This window comes from Sander lucioperca, chromosome 22 (genome assembly GCF_008315115.2).
Source record: "Sander lucioperca isolate FBNREF2018 chromosome 22, SLUC_FBN_1.2, whole genome shotgun sequence".
In the NCBI taxonomy this organism is placed as follows: Eukaryota; Metazoa; Chordata; class Actinopteri; order Perciformes; family Percidae; genus Sander; species Sander lucioperca.
In genome coordinates, this window is record NC_050194.1 from 10,126,941 (window position 1) to 10,144,647 (window position 17,707).

Consider the following 17,707-nt stretch of genomic DNA (forward strand, 5'->3'; position numbering starts at 1 on the left):
AGCTGACGGCTTTGATAAATACACTGGATAAGTGGTACAACATGCCCTCCGCACATATTTTAGCCAGGTCGCCATACCGAAGCTAAGGTTGCACAAAAAATGTAAACAGAGTCGCAGCGGAGCTGAAAAAAAAGAGTATTTTCCGCTGCTACAACTGACGTGGTCAAGCCTTAGGATCACTGCGTCTGGCACTGCCATACTCGTTGTGCACATACATATTTAAAGACTGTCCAGTAAAGTTCACAGACACAGTCACAGTGTTTAAAAAGTGCTTTTCTGCAATGCGCTTTAGTAAGTGTGATTACTGACTTTAATATTAATGTTTACACCAGGCTTATTTGTCAGTGCTTTATGTTGTCATGGTAATTATTACATGTCATTGTATTATAAGGCTGAACGTTCAACAAATCAGTCACTGTGATTAAAGTAGTTTATAAATAAATGTCATTCATATAAATTCATGCATCACCTAATTTAATCAATATAATAACAGTGAAGAACAGTTTGTTTAATCCATCTAATATTGTGTTAGTCATACAATAACTTTTTTGTCTTTGTTAAATAATACAGCAGATAATGAGCTTAAAAATAATCGCATTTTAAATCGCAATCGCAATATTGGTGAAAACAATCGCAATTAGATTATTTTCCAAAATCGTTCAGCCCTACTCCCATTAGATCTCAAGACATTTTTTGTATGTGGTCCTCCAGGGTGCCAAAGAGCCCCCCAGCATTCTTGTGCCAGCTGTCCGTTCCTTGCTGCTCCTTTACATAGCAGCTCATCCACAGTGGGGTTACCACAGAAATGCTCCAGAAATACCTGGGTGCCTGCTTGCCCTCACCCATCTAGTTGGGTGTAGCTTTTTTTTTTTAGGTCGCAACCATCTGCTTTTAACACTTCTGCCATATATCCCTTATGCAAACTTTATTAATTTGTCACTGCATAATGACACACTTTATCAATGCATAATTCCCCCCTTAATGCGTCATGTTATGCTATTTTGGTTCATTCTGTACTTGTCCAGACATGTAACATCCTCTCTTAGGAACCAATAAACAAACACAGGCCCACAGACAGACACCCTCTCTGTCTGTTATTGTTGGGATTCCCTGCTCTATGACGCATCATGGGATTGACCAAGTGTTGACCTCATCACATAGCAGGAGGAAAAACACACCCTGCTGCCTGTGTCTGGAGTTCTTGGTCTAGGTTCTCCCAATCCTCCGCATATTTTATTTTTTGGCTGTATGGCGTTTCTAACCCCATTTTGTTACAATGAAAGGAAGAGGTATACTCCCAGTACCATGTAACCAAAACATTTCCAATACACCCACACAGGAACTTCGTTCCTCTTAGAGCACAGGGAGGGGAATCCCCTGCTTTTTTTGTGCCAGGTACTAACTGGGCTAAGTGTGCAACGCCCATAGCTTATTGAAGGGCTATGAGGGAATGCATGTGTTTGGCAAGTTTATATGTGACCTAGCTGTTTTGCGAATGCCAGGGGCCACCAAGGGTCGGGAATGATGTAAGAGCGCGAGAAAAGAAGAAGGGAAAGGAGGGGAGGGGGCGACCTACGGAGGCCGATATCTGCTGTGGAATTCCTGAGTTCCCACTCCATTCTGTTTTTGGAACACAATTGTCTGGTATTTGGTTGATCCTCCCTCTGCATTTGTCTCACTCCATTTCTGCACATTTTGCCCTCCAGACCTCTGTGTTCCCATTTATATTTGGAACATTGTTTGTCTGAAGTCTTGAGTACATGTTTGTCCGTTTGAGACACTTAAAGACTCCTACTTTCTCTCGTCAACTGCGAGGTTTGGTATGTTTAAAAAAATCGAAGACACACTGCTTTGGACTTTCTCACAAGCGCTGCCAACTTACACCAGTTGTTTGCATCGTCAGACTTTTAAGTAGACCTGAACAGTAACTTGCAATCATCAGTTCTATTCACGGACTAATGACAGCCAGCCTAATGTTGACACTGACTGTCCCAGTCAGGCACCTGGCCTGACAAGGACAGTGAATAGTCATCCTGCAGAGTTTCAGTTGGTCTCTGTCCTTAAGCCTGAATAGCTGTGACTCCCATCAATGACAGTATTATATCTTGTGAGGCTAAAAGCACAGAGTGGATCTGTGTAGTTAGGCTAGCAGACAGGAGAAAGCCTGTGTAATCAAAAAGGCCTTTTTTTAAAAGCCAAAGAACCCCTCACTCTCTGTCACAGCCCAGTGATTGTTGCCCTAGAGACACTTCCGATGAGTCATGTGTTTTTAAAGATAACATTCCAGCGTTGTTCCGCAGGGACAAGCCTTATCAATCATGCATGAACTTTGACCCCTGTCTCAGTCATGGACCTCATCAACCATCAACACTGCAGGCACACTGTTGTGATGGTTCATAGAGACACAGAGTCAGTGGTTGTGGTAATAAAGACTGCCTGCCATGTGTGTGTTTTCGTGTACTTGTTCTTTGTACAGTACCTGAACAAACCCAGCAGGATGTAGTCCAGTTCAAGTACTTAGCTTTATCAAAATAAAGCTTGTGTTGTGATTTAATTTTTAAAAAGCAACATTTCTGCAACAAAATGACTTATGATGACCTATGACATGTACAGTGTTGGGGAAGTTACTTTTAAAAAGTAGTGTTTGCTCGTTACTCTTTACTTCTTAAAAAAGTAATCACTTACTTTACTTGGTTACCCCCAATGGAAAGTATCTTTTTACTTTAGTTGTTACTTTTACGTTACTTTTAAAAGCAGGGGTCTCTGGCAGAGACTGAAGTTAACTATATAAAAACTATCTTTGACCATAAAGCCAATCTATGGTTTATCAGTGAAGTGTCTGAACTACACTGCAGACTGGATTCTCTACTCACAGAGTGACGGCTGATTGATTATGAATGAGTCCAGCGCGGGTTGAATGCACGTCAGCAGGTCATTGGCGTTACACGGTGTTAGTGTATACTATGTAATGTCTGTATCGACTTGTACCGGTTGGGCAGCCACAATGGTCCGTGCATTGTTGTAGACACATGTAGCCTCTTTTCTGGAAATCCTTGCCTGTCCATGCAACCGACATGTACCGTGTATGTATGAGGCCATCTCCACCGCATCCATCTGTGAGGTTGTCAGCTTTGTGTCTGCCTGGCTCAGAGCGCCGTCCAGCAAAAAGCCACGAAGCTTAAAACGCTCTCAAAAGTTAGCTGTGGCTGCTTCTCGCTTGCCATGATTACTCTGCTACCAGCCTCTGTCACGTCCTATGTGGAGCTTGTGAGCGCGCAGCTGAGAAGGCAGCGTCGCTGTCAAATCTGTTCCTGGGAAAAGTAACGTTGCGCCGAATTGAAAAAGGAACTACGTTTCGTTACCAAATTTTCAGTAGTAGCGCGTTACACTACTTTTTACCTGAAAAAGTAGTTAAGTTACTTTGTAACGCGTTACACGTATATAGTAGATATTTGTTGAAATTGCATTTCTTGTCTTCTGCACAGATTGAACGGCGCATGGAGTTGGTGCGCGTGGTGTCCCACAACACACACAAGAGGATGGTGTCATGTCTACAGGGACACATCGGCGCAGACGCAGAGAAGAGACATGTAAGACATCAAGAGTGTTACAATAAAACCTTTGTCAAAGCTCCAGTCCTTTTACACAAACAAACTAACCAGGTCAATGAACTGTTGCAGGATGTGTAATAACTTTATTTTTTTTTATACACACAATTGTTGAGATGTTTTCATTCAAAGTGTCCACAGTAGGCCTACAGTCCATGATTTCTCCCTTTGTGTTCTTTACCCCACATCACCCAAAAACGCACTACAGTCCGTACCACGCCTCTATACAGGAAATGGTCAGGTAAAAACACTGATTACTTATTCCTCCTCTCTGGTTCTCAGCACCACTTGCTCCATTTCCCATTCAGACATCTGTCATCTTTATTCACTATGCATGGCACTTTGGGATTCTCTGGTCAAAAAACAGGATGTTGCACACTCATAAATGTTTTGCACAGATGTAAACCGTGTGACAGTAAAAACGAGCTCCGGTGGTGTCCTCTGATAGACGTCTCACTTCCCTAGTTTGCGACTTATTTCCCATTTAACATCTATGTTTTCCTCCTTTGCTCAGAAAGCTCTCTTCCTGACTGTATATTTTCTCCTCAATGGAAAGTCCTTGAAATTCCAAATACTGTCAAACGTCAAATATTGAAACTGCTGTATAGAAATTAGTACATTTCTGCAAATTTTGAAGTAGTTTATGTCTCGATGTAAGCCTAATCATTGTCTGCATCTGTCCCTGTTCCACACAGAAAAAGCTTCCTCTGACTGCACTATCCCAGGCAATGGTGGAAGGCGGAAACCAATTGGGAGAAGACTCCTTGATTGGGTGAGTTTGTAATTGAATGACGGGCCAGATAACCAATTGCTCCTCCTTGGCAACTGTTGTTAATGGAGCAGATGCACCCCAGAGAGCATGAAATATGAGGCCACGTATCCAAGGGCAAGCAATCTGCCCAGTTTTGTGTTGACGACACTTTCACTAGTTCCCTTTATAGATCATTCATCGTGACCGAGAGAAACACACCAAACAGGAGCAGACAGTTTGTAGTTGAGGATCTAGAAAGTGAATGCCTCCAAATCTTCACAGCGGCAATGTGTCTGTCTGGAAGTAATGAGGAAGGGAAAGTACGTCAGTTGTTCTGCTAGTAAATGTGATGCATTCATGTCGACTATCAGCCGAGACTTAGGGGTCTTAGTCTTAGGGGTTTCATTCCTGGGAAAACTGTGGCCCAAAACCCTGATTCATGATGGCAGATGAGGTGTCACTAGGCCACTATGCTCCAGGCTTTTGCAGCTGGAAATAATCACATCACAATAACCTGGATTTGTTTTCATTTATTGACTAGGAACATATTGTCTTCCTTCTCAGTTGTTATGTTTAGTCAGGAAGATTGAATGCTAATTTGACCTCTTTCTCTTTCTTTGTGCTGATGTGTGTGTTAACAGCAAGATGATGGAAGTGTGCGGCGAGGCAGAGAATCGCCTGGCATCTGAATTGATGCAACATGAGCTGCAGATAGAGAAAGATGTTCTGGATCCCCTCAGCCAGTTAGCTGAGGTAAGAAACCTCACACCTGCTGGACATAACAGAAACAAAACACAAATTAAATATTTAAAGTTATTTCAAAGCGCTTGGCTTGTTTTTTTTAGTGCAGTCACACACACACACACACACACACACACACACACACACACCCCCTAGTCTCGCTTTGCCAGACCCTCCTCCAGCGTGCTTTGGAGGTGGTTCGACGAGCTGGTTCATTAACTACATTTATATTGTGCTTTTCTAGTCTTAACCACCTCTCAAAGAGCACCGCTCTGTCGATTACATCAACTAATCGATTAATCGACAAAATCATATAAGTGTTAGTCGACTAAGAATTTCTTTAGTCGAGGACAGCCCTACTGTTAATACCACGTTTTTCAAACATAAGTAACTGTTGGCTATCTGACATCTTTTTTTGTATCTACTGTATAAACCTTGCATTTTTCGGTTGTTTTTTGTACAAGCTACACTGTTGTTTGGTTTGGAGAGGCCAAGATCTCTGTTACAGGTGTCTTGCTGTAATCATTTTGTTCCATTTAAGTGTAAATGTCATAATATCACTTACTGTACTCAACAAACTGAAATAAGAGTAAATGTCCCAAGAGTTTAAATCAACCTTTCCAAACTTGCAAATAATTGTAGGTTTTTTCTTTTGTTTTACTGTAAAAAAAACAGAAAGAAAGGCTAATCAGGAGAAAAATACTAGGAAAGTCATCCAGGAAGAACAATCACATCTTCACTGTCATTATAACTTGTCAGGCTCATTGACTTGTGGGTGTTTTGGATCAAATTTTTGTAGGTGGACATTCCCAACATCCTGAAGCAGAGGAAACAACTGGCCAAATTGGTGCTGGACTATGATTCTGCCAGAGCAAGGTTTGTCTGTCTACAGCTCGCTCTCTTTCATCAGGTTCTATGTGTGGAGTTTTAATGCCGTGTCAGGGCATGCATCCAGACAGAGTAACAGTTTTGTTTCAAGACTTAAAACAACTCCAGGTACTAGTCTCATTCCCTTTTCCAATGTGCCCTTGTATTTCTCAACTCAAGATGGTTGCAGGCAACCAAGTCAATAATCTCAGGAACAAACACTCAAGCACTGACGGCCAAGGCTGACCTACTCAAGGAGGAGATGGATGAAGCCATGAACAAAGTGGAGCTTTGCAAGGTAACCAGCGTTGATATACTGTACATCACTCATCATCAGTTTGTAGAAGCTATTGCTTTATTATAGTCTTGTTTAGCAAGATCATAGCAGGCCAGGAAACTGGAGTTAGGTCTCATCAGAAGTTTATTTGGGAAAAGAATAGCCACAGCAACAACTGGACTTCCCAAGACCCTTGGGCCCTCTGACCTAGTTTGCTGACGCACAACACTGAAAATGCCCCGTCAGCTCAGCGTCTGTGTGTGTGTGTGTGTGTGTGTGTGTGTGTGTGTGTGTGTGTGTGTGTTGAACTGAATCACTGGATAGTTTTAGTGTGTAGTAGCTGCGTGATGCGTCAGGTTTTCTATCCAGTAAGGGTCCAGTCGTGTGTTTCCCCTCAGAAGTTCTCCCTCCCAGTACCACTGAGTCCTGCCAACAGGAGGATTAATGACTCATGTAGCGCACAGACCAGCGGCTTAGCTGACCGCTAACGTCTGTCCTTGTGCCACCTGAAATACACATTCATTTGATGGATGCCACTGTGGAGAGGGGATGGAAGATCTTTAATCTCTATAATTACTAAAGAGTTTACAGACTGTCTGTGACTGTGTTATGATTATGGCTATCATCTTTGATTTGATTTTTTTATTCATCTCGAACAAACAGTATGTTGTAAAAGAAAAAACAAAAGAAAAACACAAAGATAAAAACACAAACATAGACAAATCAGCTTTTACCAAAGTCCTGCCCCTACTTCACAATATCCTATTATTATTATTATTATTATTATTATTATTATTATTATTACAGGAAAGAATCCAATAGATATGCATATACAGCATACAAAATTGTAGGTCATACAACACTTGCACTTACAACAATAAAACGACAACTATACACTTACATAACATTTCAGTTCCTATATTCAGGTCTCCTCCTTTCTGTATTGGTCAAGTATTGTTTTCTATAATCTATTTTTGAATTGCTCTAACTGTTGAAAATTCTGCTTTTATCATCCAGGATCAACTTGCTGCAGACATGTACAGTTTTTTCTCAAAAGAAGGAGACTATGCCCGCTTCTTCGTAACAGTAAGTACAGCGTGTCATCAGCAAGCCAAAAATGTGTCTGCATGAGTTTTTTTTTTGTGAGAAAGCTCACAGCTGCAGAGTAATGGGGGGGGGAACACAGATGTTGGCCAGCCATTTTATTTACTTTGCTGTCATGTCTTTCACGGCTGGTCTTATTCGACTCACCCCCCTAATCTATTTCTCTCTGTGGTTTTTGTTTCTGTAGCTCTTAGAAGCTCAAGCTGATTACCACAGAAAGTCTCTCACTGTTCTGGAAAATGTCTTGCCAACCATCCAGGATCAGCAAGGTATACTACATGCAAACGCACCTTTATGCAAACATAGTCATTTAACACTACAACTTTGTAAAAAATAATTACGTACAAGAAGGCTCTGTGCGGCACATAATATGGGACCTCCTTTTTACGCATTTCCTGAAGAAAGCACCTTTGACTACCCCTGTTTTTCTTTGCTTCCTGTGTTGTTCGGTCCCTTTTAAACAAACCTTTTCCTGTTAGGCACCGAGACGTTTGAGAAGCCGTCCCAAAGGTGTGCCGACATGTAGTTGCTAGGAGGAGAAACACTTTTCTTATTCACTCTTCCAACTGGCTTGAGAAATTAAACCCAGCTACTGTACCTTTCAATTACATCACTCTGGTCTGTTTCTCTAACTACCAGAAGTTACATCAGCTAATTGGCAAAGGCCACAACTGAGGTCCAGATATTAAAGAATAGCCTTTTGTTTCCACCGCTCTGCTCTCCAGAAATAATCTGATTTTCTTTTTTACAAATGTAACGTCTCCTCTCAGAGCCTTTTTGCAGTCCTGACGATGTCTTATTCAAGAGCTTGTTTGTTTTTTCTGTATTAAAGGCACGTGGTCTAAACCAGACAAGCCTGGTCTCTGTGTGGCGATGACTCACGAACTCCACAAACCCCCCCCCCCCCCAACCCTTCTCCCATCACACCCACCTGGGTTTTGCAAGCTCCCCCCCTCCTCGCCCCCCTGCCTCCTTGTTCACTAGCAAATTAGCTCACTCACTCACTCACTCACACACACACACACACACACACACACACACACATGCATACAGAAAGAGGATTGAACAGTCACCCCTGCTGACGAGGAGCATGTAGTTATTATTTGACAGCACCCTGTAGGGGGAGTGAGGACTGGTTAGGAAAGTGGCGTGAATGAGAGTTGTTGACCCAGAAATCTGCCATCCAGACCAGCAACAGGCTTGTTCACTGAGTCCTGGGCCAGTGCGGTTTTATTTTTTTGTTCATTAAACGGGTCCTACAAATAATCTGCAGCCTCTTTATTACAACACTTGATTTATGTCTCTTCAGATTTGAAACCATGCGAATGAAACTACAGTCTAGCATCGCTGCCACTCTCTTCACCATTGATTGCTCTCTTTGTGTTTAGACTCGTGGACAGAGAAGCCTGCATTTGGCACTGGGCTGGATGAACACCTGAAAAGGAGTGGAAGGGAGATCGCCCTGCCACTAGAAGCCTGCGTCATGATGCTCCTAGAGACTGGCATGAAGGAAGAGGTAAGGAAGTTAAGAAGTGAAAAGAGATTAGACAGGAACAGTACAAGGAAACCTGCCCTGTTCGTAGCATCCGACATGATTATTCTACTGTGTGGGTAGTAGGGCTGAACGATTAATTGCATTTTCGATAATATCGCGATATGTTAAAACGCGATTTCCTAATAGCAAAGGCTGCGATTTGATCACATGACTCACGAGAGCAATCAGTCTGTACTCCGTAGAGAAAGCATCAACTAGCATGCTAACGCTACACTGTACCTTGAGCTGATTTCTGTCATTCAAACAACTCTGAGTTGTAGTTTAAAACTTTTACAGCCATTTTAATAAAATGAAGGGTTTTATTCGGGCTTGAGTCTATACATGCAGTTAATGGATACAGGCACACAGAACTCAAGGCTCGGTTGGCAACGATTAGCTCTGATTAGCGGTTAGCTCCGTTATAAAGATATGGAGTGGAGGAGCTGCCACTGAGAGGGGTAACAACCAGACTCTGATAAATGACGTTTGGGGAGCTTTCACAGCAGCGTGGCCGCGGTGTTTCAACAGTTTTATTAGTACAGTTAATCCCACGGCAAGAACACCAGCAACTAGCTAACGCAACGATAGCCTCTCTGAGCAAGTGCACACGGCAGCAACTTCACGAGGGGGAGGGGCTGGAGGCAGCTCCTCTCTGTGCACTGTAAAAAATTACGTGTGTGTGTGTGTGTGTGTGTACACTATATTTTTACTTATTTAACTGTCTAGTGTGTAATTGTGTGTTCATACTATACATTATTATATTATTCTTTGTTGAATAATACAGAAGACAAAGAGCTTAAAAAAATAATCGAATCGAAATCGCAATATTTGGGGAAAAAATCGCAATTAGATTATTTTCAAAAATCGTTCAGCCCTAGTGGGTAGAAATGCAGTAGAAGTATTGATCTGAAGATCTGTAAAATGAAATTGATATGGATCATCCTTAATATTAATATAGCAGCAAACAACTTTTTGCAAAGCAGGGCTGTCACAATTTCGATTTTAAATTGGGAATCGTTCAATGTGCACCTCGTTAAACTCTAAGAAACTAAAACATTATTATTGCAAAGTAACCTTCTGCCATCTAGTTGGTCTTATTGTGGCATTGCTGTCCCTGTTGGAAAAAAAAATGTTTAAATAAAAAAATTCTAAGTCAAATCGAATCCTGCATTTGGAGAATCGTGTAAGATATAGTTGAGTAATGGCATCCTGTGCAGAGATTGAAGTCCCACTTCCTCTTTGTGTATTATTCAGTATTTTGAGTACAGCTCCTTTAAATGATAACCAGCAGACATTCATGCTTCAGAGGTCTGTTCTTATATAACGCCAAGCTATTTTCTCGCACAGTACTTTATAGCATGACTTGACTGCTCCTTTGTTTTCCTTGCCTTACCATGTAAGTAAAAGAAGTGCTGGCGTAGCTCATTAAAAGTCACATGGAGCTGTGGCTGCGATTAGCGGCTCCGTTGGTTATTGACATAATTGAAACCAAGACTTAAAACTGTTTGTTCACATGCACATCTTAAGACTCAAGGAGATGGGCAGGAAGGAGACAAACTATAAACATCTCTGCAATGCTGTTCCAAAGAAACTGTTGCCCTTTATGCTACAGTTAAGATTTATGAAATGTTTGTGATGCCCCTCCCCGATACAAATTTAGAATACAATGGAATCTACTTGTCTCCTGTTCATAAATCAGTTTCATGTTGGTGTGTGTACGTGTCTGTGCAAAAAAGAGCGAGAGAGAGAGTGCTAGTGTTGACTGCAAAGCACATTATTTGCCGGCCTATTCATTCCCGGGTGAGTCCAGTCTGTGTCATTATGGTGTGAAGACGGCCTTTGTTTATGTGTCAAAGTAAAGAGATCGCTCTGCTGTGAGTGGTGGGTGTGTTTGTTTGCCTGCTTTTAAGGTTTCATTATTTGCAGCTGGCAGGGGGAGTTTATGTTGTGGATTCATACCGAGTCTATCTGTAATTGAGTGTTAGGAAAGTGTGTACAAGTGTGTAGGTTTCAATGAAACCACAGTGTCTTGTGTGCACACTGAATGCCTGCTTGTATTTTTGTTGTTTGCCGGCAATGTTACAGTGATTTTTGGCCTTGCGCGTGTTTGTGTGTCAGGGTCTATTCAGAATCGCAGCAGGTGCGTCCAAGCTAAAGAAGCTGAAGGCAGCACTGGACTGTTCCACTTCCCAACTGGAGGAGTTCTACTCTGACCCCCATGCTGTCGCTGGTACGTCCCAAACCAGAATTAATTTCTGTATTTCTTGATGTATTACTTGGACAAATTATCTGATTTATTTTCATTTGAAATCTAGAAAAAACAACGGTTGTTTAACTTAGGGCAGTAAAATGAATTTAAACGTCAGTATTTGTGTTGTCATGTCATCTCACAATGTACTAGCCACTGTCTCAAACCTGCCCCCTAAAATGTTTGAATGGCGTAGGAATTCCCAATTAAAAATGGCTGAACTGTATTTGATATTTTACTAAATTAATTTGATAATTCACCAAACAGTTTGAATGCTATAATGCTATTTGTTTGCCTGGAAAAAAAGTGGTTAAAATAATTAAAAATATCTGTGGATTTGTGGTTTCAGGAGCACTTAAGTCCTACCTGAGGGAACTCCCTGAACCTCTAATGTCTTACCAGCTTTATGATGAATGGATCCAAGCATCCAGGCAAGGCTCATACCATTTTCACTGGGAATAAAATGTACCAATAATGAATGGGTCTATCACTGTACAGCAATGAGAAACAATGGGATGATTCATCTGGGGCGTTTAGTCATCTGGAGACTGGACTAAAAATGTGCACTGCTTTAATTTTCTATCTCTCCAGTGTGTCAGACCCAGACAAGAGGCTCCAGGCCCTCTGGGTTGTATGTGATAAGCTACCAAAGAACAACAAAACCAACCTGAGGTTAGTTGTTTAAACCTACCAGAGAAAGGTCATGACGGCAATGCTTAAATTCCCTCGGTTGTATGAGACAATGTTTACACCTCCCACAGCTCATTAAATACGTTGTTTCCCTGCAGGTATCTGGTGAAGTTTCTAACCAAACTGGCTCAGGACAGCGAGGTCAACAAAATGACTCCTAGCAACATCGCTATTGTCCTGGGACCCAACCTGATGTGGGCCAAGACTGAGGGGTGAGAGGGGGTCGAGAGGAACGGGACGATAATGTTGCTAATACTGTATTACATGTAGTGACTGTTTAAAGGTCCCATATTATGCTCATTTTCAGGTTCATAATTTTGGGTTTCCACCAGAACATGTTTACATGCTTTAGTGTTCAAGAAATACTTTATTTTTCTCATACCTGTATTCACCAAACGCTGAAACGCTCCGTTTTAGCACCTGTCTCTTTAAGCTGCCCTCCTGAAAAAGCCCAGTCTGCTCTGATTGGTCAGCGTTTCCGGGTCAACCGCATCTGCACTCTCTGCGTCTCTGCACCGTAATTGCAGCCAGGGAATGACTGTAACAGCACTGTAGCAGCATTCCCTATATATATATATATATATATATATATATATATATATATATATATATATATATATATATATATATATACACTATAGTATAGTTGTGACATCACAACCGTACGGAAGTCCTGACTGCTCATTTAAAGGCAGTGTTTCTAAATACAGGATGTGTGCATTTCTCTGTGGATTGAGCGTTTTGATACTTTTACAGTATTTATATAGCAACTCGACCTGATTCATAATTTAAAAACATGGAAATCTCACTTTTTACAATGTGGGAGCTTTAAAACAAGCAAATCCAATAAACTCTTAGTTTCTTTCTTAGTCTAGGGTGGTGGAGAGGATAGCCTGGTATTTTAGCCTGTCCCTCATTTTGTTAGAAACCATGTCATTTTTGCTCATCTGTACGTGTCCACCCTAGGAGTCTGGCTGAGATGGCTGCAGCTACCTCTGTGCACGTGGTGGCCATCGTGGAGCCCATCATCCAGCACGCTGACTGGTTCTTTCCTGAGGGTAGGTTCTGTGTTTTCTCTGCAGCAGTCGTTTTCAGTCTGAGCTGCTTTGTTTTGTTTTGCTCTGTAGCCAATCAGGGCCTATTTTACACCAGGGATTCACGGTGGATATGATTGATTGTAACTGCCGAGCAAGAAAGAGAGTCAGCAGTAATCAAAGCTGCCTAGGACCAATTAAAATCATTGCTGTGTCTGCCCTGGCTCCAACTGTGGTTTGCACTTTAGAGGGTCAGCTCAAAGGCTACAATGAAAACTTACAAAACAGATGTCACATATTCCCCCTAATTCAGCTTCAAGAAGTCATTCAAGTACCACTAAGCTGCCTTTTTCAAGATATTTTCCATAAATCCAATTTGTTTGTAACCACCATTATTGGATGAAGACTGTTTTTTGTTTTTTTATACCAAAGCCTGCGTGCTCTTCTATAAATTTATCACAGGCTGCAAATTACACCTTCACCTCTTTGGCCTAAACATTTTGCTTTATGTCATTTTGTATCTAGCAGGCTAATCAAAGCCAGTGTGCCTTTAGTCCCTGTATGTCAGGCCAAGGTGATGATGGACCGTCTGGTGCTCATACAGAGAAATATGATTTGTCAGTGGCTTGTGCTGTCATGTTAAAACAATAAGAACCTCAGTTAATTACTGGCTATTTCTGTGTCTGAGATTCTTTCAGTCTCTAGACCATTTCAGGATGTGAGCCTTATAATTGGTATGAATCTAAGCATGTCTCTTCTGTGGTATACTGTTGACCTGTGACGGATATTTGCACAAACAAGAAAAAAGGAAAATGAAGGAATACATAGTGTTCATGCCAGTTAATAACAAAGATAAAGCTGATGATGAACATCTGTCAAGATCGTGACTTGACTGCCTGCCCAGTTTTCATTTAGTTTGAACTCTAACTGGCCGTCTGATGTCAACTCATTTTACCCAGAAAACCTTGTGTTTTGGGGTTTCCTGAATTTAGACACACACGCATGGTCTAGTGTTTAATAATGAGTTGCCAGTGCACCCCTCATGTTGAGGTGTCCTTGAGCAAGGCTTTAAACAACCCCAATGGATCTGAACATTAACTTAAAATTAGGGCTGTCAGCATTAACACGTTAATCGCGATGCGATTAAGGGCCGAGCATAACGCGTACATTTTTTTTAATCGCATAAACCGCATGCCGCCATTTATTAATTTATTTTTCACTTCACTCGGCAACGCCCCTTAGCTGTTCTAAAATCACTAGAATCTAGCTAGGCTACTATTTTGACCCTTTGCAGCACCGTTACTTATCATCAAGCTGCCACTTACTCGTAACACATCCTGCTGCTGCAGGCTGCAGGCATGATGGAGAAAGACAGCAGCAATGAAATCCTAAATGGAGCTTTTTATTTTCCAAAACTCCCAGACGGCTCGTAGACAAGTCGAAAGCCATATGCACATTGTGTAAAGCCAAATTAAAATATCACGAAGCACGTCAAGCTTGAGCTACCACCTACGGAGCTAATCATAGTAGTACAGTTAACGTGACTACATTCCTTATTAGAAAAATGTAAAGGTTACAAATGTCATGCTGTAGCATCCGTTTTTTGGACCATTTTGTTTGTATAAGTGTTAGTGTTACATCTCAGTTAATTGCTGTGGTGTAAGGATAGGGTTTTTTAGTTAGGTACTTGGAGGAATTGTGCAATAATGACAAATTCACACATTTTTCTTTTGTTTACAGTAAATAAATAATAAAGAAATACAAATCTTAAAGTCAAGTTCATAAAGTAACTTTCTTTGCATTCATTTGATTCGCTATCAAGATACACTGGTAAGAATTGCTTTCCAATGGTAATATGTACTTAAAAACAGTTCTGAAATGCAAAATAATAGAATTTTAATCATGTGATAAAACGATTAATCGTGATTAACTATAGAAATTCAGCAATTAATCGCGAGTCAGAAAAAAATATCGTTTGACAGCCCTACTTAAAATATCATCGTTTGCAACAAAAGGAGGCTATCTAAGTTCCAAGTCCATGGTCTTTAATGGCACACTCGATTTACATATGTAGCGTGCTTTTTTTTGCGACGATTTTGAAAATTGATTATTTTCCCTAGAATCAATATTTTTTATTTGTTTATTTTTTACCAATGATTCACCTAAATATTTTCTGTTTATACGGTACTGCCGACGACGACTACATCATATCCGTTTTCTCGCAAAACGGACCGAGAAAATGCAGAAAATCCATGTTATGTACTACTTTACAAATAAAAAAATGTGATGTGCATTCCTTTTAGAAAACAATTAGTTTTTTTTAGATATGTCTCATGATATATTGTCTCTAGACGTGTATTATTCAACTTTTGTTTTTGTCAAAGAAGAAAAAGAATATCGCAGTACTCAATACTGTCCAATCGCAATACTTCTTCTAGAATAGCAATAAGTGAAAATCACAATACAAATTGAATCGGCACCGATGTATCGGGATAAAAGCCCATCATCCCAGCCCTAGTATTATAGTAGTTTGTATTGGTTAAATCTCGTCTTCTCTTTCCTGCAGATGTGGAGTTCAATGTGTCCGGCATGTTTGCAATGCCTACACCTGCATCCAACCACAACAATCACCTTGATTATGACTGCAGCACCATTGAGAGGAAGAGGCCTGGCAGTATGGTCGGACCAGAGAACGACACGACGCGCAAAGACAAGTAATCAACCTGCAGTTCCTTAGAACAGTTAACCTCTTTGGAAACCTCCTTGTTTCTAAGACTTCTCTGCCCCCCAGCATTTCATTACTTACTCCAATTAATTGCTTTAGAAATAATTTTGCCTTTAATCCAGTTGCTTTTTCTGACCCCGTTTTTTGCTTCTTGTACATTTTGGGGTAGATTTGATAGAATCCTTTTAATGTGATTCTTAACACTGTTTTTATTTGCTACTCTCTGTATGCTCTGGACTTACGGTGATTCTCTTTCCTGGTCTAATCTGTGACTTTTTGATCAAAGCGTTGGTGTTTTTGTTTCTTTTTCTCCTTCACTGTCTCCCCGCTCTCCGTGTAGCACCCCTAACAAGCACTCGGACCACACCCTTCGTAGAGGCAGTAACACCTTAGGTAGAAAGCAGCACACTTCGCCTGCCTTCCAGCCTCCTTTACCCCCTGTGGAGGCTCCGGGGCAGGGGCACGGGGCTGCGCAGGTCCCCCAGCCCTCAGCTGAGCCCCAGCCACAAGCTCCATCAGGGGGTCCGGGGCCTGATGCTGCCCAGCAAAGCTTGGCACAGAGTCTGGCTGCTCTGGCAGCCGCTCAGCAGCTTCTAGCCCAGCACACAGAGGAGCTGAGGTAAGGGCTGCATCTCTGCTGCTGCTGCTGCTGCTGCTGGGGGATGACACAGCATGCCATACAGACACACAGACACACACACACACACACACACACACACACACACACACACACACACACACACACACACACACACACACACACACACACACACACACACACACAAACATGCACATTTATACTTTCAGTGTTGATGTTCTAGGAATTAGTGCATTCTCTGTGAGGTCAGTCTGATCTGGCTTCTTGAAGTATAGTGGATTAATAATGCATGTTTCACATTCACATTTCCTCCTCTTGGTCACTATGGTTTAGCTTGTTTTTTCTCTTTGCAAAACCACAAGTTTTCTTACACCACCACCAGGTCCAGCTATGCAGACTTGTCTGAGTTCAGCCCACAGACACGGCACAACAATAGCTGCTGTCATTCTTCTAGTAGTCACTCCCAGGGCCTCTCGGCTTCCCAGTCCCTCTGCTCTCCTCCCCAAATCACTGGAATCAGCAGGAACCTCACGCTAACTGGTCCAAACTGCTTTGAAAAGCCTGGACATTGATGCCTGTTATGCAGCGACTGAAGGGTGCCTTTGATTTAGCTGGTGAAAGGGCAACCTTCATATCCCGACAGATAGCATAGCACTGTCCAGTTCAGCATTCTTTTGGTCCTACAGACTCTGTTGGGAAGGTAGATTTAGATGAGACACCCAGATTAGATTTGTGAGGTTTATCATTGTAGCTGTTTAACATCGGGCTGTATCTAATGTACCTCTAACCTTGAGTTAAAAAAAAAAAAAAACATTCAGCAGGAGATGATGTTATATAAGCAACACCCTGAATTTCAGAAAGCTTGCCGGTTTTAAAGACCTTATTTTTTTTTTCTTCCTTTCTTCTCTAAAGCAACCCAAAGCTACGTGACTCTACACCGGCCCCGACCCCTCTGCTCCAGAGGAATGGCTCCGGAGGAGGGGGCCCCGCTGCAGGGCAGCTGGGCGCCGGGACCCCCGGGGCTGGATCCATGGGGCCCAGTCCGCATATGATGCGCAGAGGTAAGAGTCCATTTGGCAAATCTCTCCGCATGTTTTAGCATTTTTATTAGAACCTTGGAATGCTAATCCATCATTTGAGTTAACCCCCGATGTTCTGCTGGAACTCGACACTGCTCTTAGTCCCAAAAACCTCCCCACACGCCGAGCTAGTCCAGCACGTGGCTGCCAGACCCAACTGCTCGGATCTTTTTTTTTACTTCACCGTCACGTGCACTTTCTTCCTCTTAAAACAGAAAATTGGTTCTAAAGCCTTTTTGATCACTTACAATGCTATACTATTGTATATCCCCAGCCTACATCTGTGAACTCAGAAGACCTTCTGACACACTTTTTATTTCACCATTCATTTATTTATTCACATTTGTCTTTTTCTTTTTTTTAAGCTCTTAAAGAAATAATTTGACATTTTGGGAAATAGTCTGCCACCTTGGTGAATTGTTTTTACACTTCAGTTTTTGTACGGATTAAA

At 41.7% G+C, this 17,707-nt stretch overlaps 1 protein-coding gene across 5 annotated transcripts in view; it reads left to right on the forward strand.

Moving 5' to 3' along the window:
* Positions 1-17,707, forward strand: part of arhgap17a (Rho GTPase activating protein 17a) — a 36,940-nt gene that overhangs the window by 14,143 nt on the left and 5,090 nt on the right. For 3 of the 5 annotated variants that reach the window (XM_031291328.2, XM_031291331.2, XM_031291330.2), the window contains 17 exons: positions 3,486-3,590; positions 3,817-3,849; positions 4,304-4,380; positions 5,001-5,112; positions 5,900-5,976; positions 6,148-6,265; positions 7,262-7,330; positions 7,536-7,617; positions 8,737-8,864; positions 11,001-11,112; positions 11,480-11,561; positions 11,722-11,802; positions 11,919-12,032; positions 12,787-12,878; positions 15,421-15,568; positions 15,920-16,198; positions 17,090-17,238. In XM_031291328.2, the coding sequence (XP_031147188.1) occupies positions 3,486-3,590; positions 3,817-3,849; positions 4,304-4,380; positions 5,001-5,112; positions 5,900-5,976; positions 6,148-6,265; positions 7,262-7,330; positions 7,536-7,617; positions 8,737-8,864; positions 11,001-11,112; positions 11,480-11,561; positions 11,722-11,802; positions 11,919-12,032; positions 12,787-12,878; positions 15,421-15,568; positions 15,920-16,198; positions 17,090-17,238 (1,858 nt within the window). The remainder of the gene's footprint in view (positions 1-3,485; positions 3,591-3,816; positions 3,850-4,303; positions 4,381-5,000; positions 5,113-5,899; positions 5,977-6,147; positions 6,266-7,261; positions 7,331-7,535; positions 7,618-8,736; positions 8,865-11,000; positions 11,113-11,479; positions 11,562-11,721; positions 11,803-11,918; positions 12,033-12,786; positions 12,879-15,420; positions 15,569-15,919; positions 16,199-17,089; positions 17,239-17,707) is intronic. The other 2 variants (XM_031291332.2, XM_031291329.2) reach the window with 2 other exon arrangements.